This window comes from Morus notabilis, unplaced genomic scaffold (assembly GCF_000414095.1).
Source record: "Morus notabilis unplaced genomic scaffold, ASM41409v2 Scaffold2794, whole genome shotgun sequence".
NCBI classification, from domain to species: domain Eukaryota; kingdom Viridiplantae; phylum Streptophyta; class Magnoliopsida; order Rosales; family Moraceae; genus Morus; species Morus notabilis.
This window is the reverse complement of record NW_010358315.1, coordinates 242-4387: the sequence shown is the minus strand read 5'-3', so window position 1 is coordinate 4387 and position 4146 is coordinate 242. Positions and strand designations below refer to the sequence as shown.

The following is a 4146-nucleotide window of genomic DNA, read 5'->3' as shown; positions in this document are numbered from 1 at the left end:
TTAGGAATTTACACTTTTCCTACTTTTTTGTTATGCTTTTGCTACATCACAAATCATTTAATATGGCCCAACTTATGCTGCTTATATTGTTGTATATAAACGGTCATGAAGAAAGCTATGTAGGACACATGTGTCGTTTATTTTGCTTTAATTGCCTCTCTTTAGCGTTCTGAGTTCCAACTATCGTCAGTAAAGACGGAAACACTTGCTGTTTGCAAGGTTGATCCTTTGTAGTCTTTATATTGATTGACTTGGTTAAAAATTACAGGTCTAGAAGAATTTAACTCGGACAAAAGCAAATGCCAGGAACATTTTGATATTTATAAGGAATGCAAGAAAAAGGAGGTATTGGTTTTTTCAGAAAACTTGAAACCCTGTAGTTAATTCATTTTAAACTGTACATGCCTTATGCTTTTTTAATTCATTTTAAACCCTGTAGTACTGTATATATGGAGCAGTACTACTCCTAATAACATAGTAGTGTTGTGTTTGAATTTGGATACTTGAAACCCTGTAGTTAATTCATTTTAAACTGTACATGCCTTATGCTTTATAAATTCTGTTTCCGACAGAGGGAAGCTCGACTTGAACGTAACCGGAATAGGTCTCTCTTCTCATGAAACTTGTTTTGATACTCGTGCTTCGTCTAATCTAGTAGAATGAAGTTGGACTTGAGCTTTCCATAAATGGTGTAGACAATAGAGGGCTACAGTGAATACAGAACCATGCTTTACGTTGAGTGACAAGGAAAAACTTTCTTTTCATTTGTGTTCTCAATACTATTTATTATTCAATGTTCGTTTGACTATGTTGAGCATCATTTGGATTTGAATTCTCTGATGCTGCTGTTTTGTAACGTTTTGATTTCTTTTGGAACTAGAATGTCTTTGTGTTGACTGTTGAATCGTCCTTGTGACAGAAAGGTTGAACTGCCAACAAATTCAAATAGGAAATCTTCCTCTCTATGTTTTTACCTGGGTCTGTCATAACACTATTTTGTTCTTTTAATTTAAAACATCGCCTCTCAAATTCATGGAAACGGAATAAATTTTCAAATATTTGAAGTTATCTATTATGCTAGTATTTTTTAGGTCTCCAATGTTGAAACCATAAGTTTGGATTCTCTCAAAACAAGAAAGAGTGCACATTACATGATTTGTTTAGGGAACCATATACATGTGCAGCCTTAATGAAGCACACACATTTATCAAAAAAAAAAAAAAAAAAAACAAATGAAGCACAAACAGAAGTTATGTGATATTCAATTGTAAAATGATGCTTGGAAAACATACTTGAAGATCTATTTGAGCATCATTAAGACAGCCATTTTTTAGGGCGTAAGATGGACGCAGTCAGTAATCTCTGCATCACTGAAACATTTTAGCAAGCAGGCAATTTGTTATACATATAATTCCTCTTTTTCATTCATTAGCCTTTTACTTAAGGAAGAAAACATAACACTTTCAGGGACATGTAATATTTTAGATGTCAAAATATAAATTTGGATTAGCATTCCCACCTAAGATACCCTCTCTCCCTCTGAGCCTTTATTAGCCTTTATTAGCATTCCCACCTATTAGCAGAATTTCTAACTTGCAACAAGGACATGTTAGAAGTAGTTGCATACATTTATCTTCAAAATTCACTGGGGAACCATGCATATTCCAACTGAGCTTCTACAAAAGAAGCTTTCATGTACTATAGAGTCAAATTCTTTCTACACGGAGATTAATCCCATGTTCAGGTTCTATGACCAACTTGAAAGCTGGGGAATGTCGATATGCTGGCGACATAGAGAAGCATAACTTAGACAGAATAAGTGATAAAATCACTTTTAGCTCTATCATGGCCAAGTGCTGGCCAACACAAATGCGAGTCCCTACTCCGAAGGGAATGAATGCTTGAGGAAGTTTGCAAGCTCCAAGAATCCCATGCTCAAATCTTTCTGGATTGAACTGGTGTGCATCAGGCCCCCAAAGGTCAGTATCTTGATGCAATATTGATATTGGAATTTGAATGTGCATTTCTTTCGGAATTAGAATTTCTTTGAGTTGAATATCCTGCAAGGCTTTCCTAGAGACAAACACTCCCGGTGGATAAAGGCGTAATGTCTCTTGAATCACCATAGTAAGCTGCCAACGAGATTAATATTTCAGAACAAAACTTACATATCATTGTTACTTGTTTGTGATCTAGATTTCAGAAAAGTTGGTATTGTAAACGTACTACTTTCATGCTTCGAAGCATATCAGCATGTGGAATGCTTCCACCGTTGCAAATTTCTTGCACTTCTGCACGAACTCGAGTTTGCCAGACTGGATATGCAGCCAACAACATGAGGCTCCACGATGCGGTAATAGCAGTGGTCTCATGGCCAGCAAAGTATATATTCTTGCAGTTATCTACAATGAATTTGTCCCGAGTGATGCCCAAAGGTGGGTTATCTATGCCACCAGACGCTGTGGCGCCTTGGAGTATCATTTGTAAAAGGTCCTTCTCTTCAGCAGCCTCCTCAGTGCGTTGCTTCACCACTTTCAAAATCATTGTGTGGATCTCTTTCTCTAATCTCCATATGTCGATGTTGTTTTTGGTCGGGATGAATCTAAAGCGTGTGTGTGTTTTTGGCACCAATCAGAAATGCACATAAGACGTCATCGTAGACAATACTTGGAATAATTAGCACAAAGATGATATCTAGTAGTACCTTAAGAATGGAATCCCAAGAATTCTCTTGGACATCATCTTCTGTAGAGTTCTGAGCTTTGAGAAAATGTGTTCCCCTTGTGAATAACTGCTTCCAAAACAGGCTCTTGAGATTATATCTGCAGACAGGCTCCTCAAATCCTCATCGACTTTGATATCTGCGACTCCTCCCTCACTTTTGATTCTACTCCCCCATGTTCTTAGCATGAAGTTTGTAGAGTCCACCATTAGGCTCACCATGCCCTTTTAGAATAGAAAGATTAATTGCATTTATGGACTTTTATCATAAATAAAATTGCAGACATGATGCTTTGGTTTTTGTTATAAGCATGTTCTGAGTAAAAAGGTTCCGAGTTTTTTCCCGTTAGGACAATCAATCATTGATTTGACGGATAGACGACAAATTATTTGTCTAGTTATTATATTGTCTTTTTCATTTTAAATTTAAATGGAAGGATCTAAATTCTCCTCCCTTCAACCAAATAATGGATTTACCCTCTTTCCACCCTTCTGCTTCTCTCCATCCAAACATACTCTAAATTGGTGACATTTACCTTGACCTTATCAAGGTAGAATTCAGGGGCAATGATCTTCTTCTGATGGGCCCAAATGGGTCCACTGGAAGAAATAATACCCTGGCCCAACAGTGACCCATGTTCCTTGGACAGATAAGAAGGCTTCCCTAAGTTCAAGGATGTGTAGACGCTCACTTCCTTCACCATCTCTGCATCTGTTATGCAAAGGAATTGCATGTTTCCTAATTCATACATAAAAACTGGACCTGCATATAAACACACACATTATTATACGTATTCCTGGTAAGTTGTTGACTCTGCGCCAAACAAATTAGATTGAAATGATTGTTTAAAACCAGTTTCACCCAACATTCAAAAAAATAAGTAAAACATAAAATGATGGATAAGAAGTTACCATATTCATTTCTCCATTGAATGAGATGAGAGAGGACGGTGGAAGGCCAATCGTGACCAATTGAAACGACATCGTAAAGGCGGTCGTTTGGAGTATTAGTCCTTGACCGAACCTGGAGTTGAATCTTCTTCATTTCAGGGATACTCCCAAGTGGGATAGAAGGCGAAGGGCCTCGAACACCTTGCTTCTGAAGCTTTGACCTCATTCTTCCTGGCTCCAGAACCATATTGTTATAAAGATACAACACAAATCCACCAAAGAGAACTGTTAGTGCCATCATCGCTAGCACTGCTTCCATTTTCTAGGCTCTGCTTCTTCTTTCTCAAGTCTCACTTCCTTGGATATATATATTATATCATACCTATGCCCTCCATGGAAACCAAATAATTTCCGGATCTGAGGGTTAATATTTCTCTCTTTCTGCTTTGGCCTCCACAGCGTCTCAAGAGGCGTCAAAAAAAGAAAAGAAATGCATACTCACTTAAAAAACATAACTGCAAGGCTGCAAAAGGA

General features: G+C 37.5%; 1 protein-coding gene and 1 long non-coding RNA gene across 2 annotated transcripts; one reads left to right on the top strand and one right to left on the bottom strand.

The window, feature by feature from the left end:
* The first annotated feature begins 249 nt into the window (after positions 1 to 249).
* On the top strand, positions 250 to 1229 carry LOC112090472. Its single transcript, XR_002901665.1, has 2 exons — positions 250 to 345; positions 573 to 1229. It is a non-coding gene; the product is annotated as an uncharacterized LOC112090472 (long non-coding RNA).
* A 90-nt stretch (positions 1230 to 1319) lies between these two features.
* LOC21384473 (cytochrome P450 714C2) lies at positions 1320 to 3939 on the bottom strand. Its single transcript, XM_010092299.2, has 5 exons — positions 3634 to 3939; positions 3258 to 3484; positions 2705 to 2946; positions 2227 to 2602; positions 1320 to 2132 (listed from the first exon to the last, which is right to left on the bottom strand). The coding sequence occupies exons 1-5, from the start codon at positions 3929 to 3931 to the stop codon at positions 1707 to 1709; spliced, it is 1569 nt and encodes a 522-aa protein (XP_010090601.1). The 5' UTR covers positions 3932 to 3939; the 3' UTR covers positions 1320 to 1706.
* Between the last annotated feature and the right edge of the window lie 207 nt (positions 3940 to 4146).

Excerpts from the sequence above, each read along its gene's own strand:
- LOC21384473 (XM_010092299.2), bottom strand. The coding sequence starts at position 3,931 with ATGGAAGCAGTGCTAGCGATGATGGCACTAACAGTTCTCTTTGGTGGA. Across the intron at positions 3,485-3,633 it reads TCAATGGAGAAATGAATATG|GTCCAGTTTTTATGTATGAA; the intron begins GTAACTTCTTAT and ends GTTTATATGCAG. Across the intron at positions 2,603-2,704 it reads CTTGGGATTCCATTCTTAAG|ATTCATCCCGACCAAAAACA; the intron begins GTACTACTAGAT and ends CACACGCTTTAG.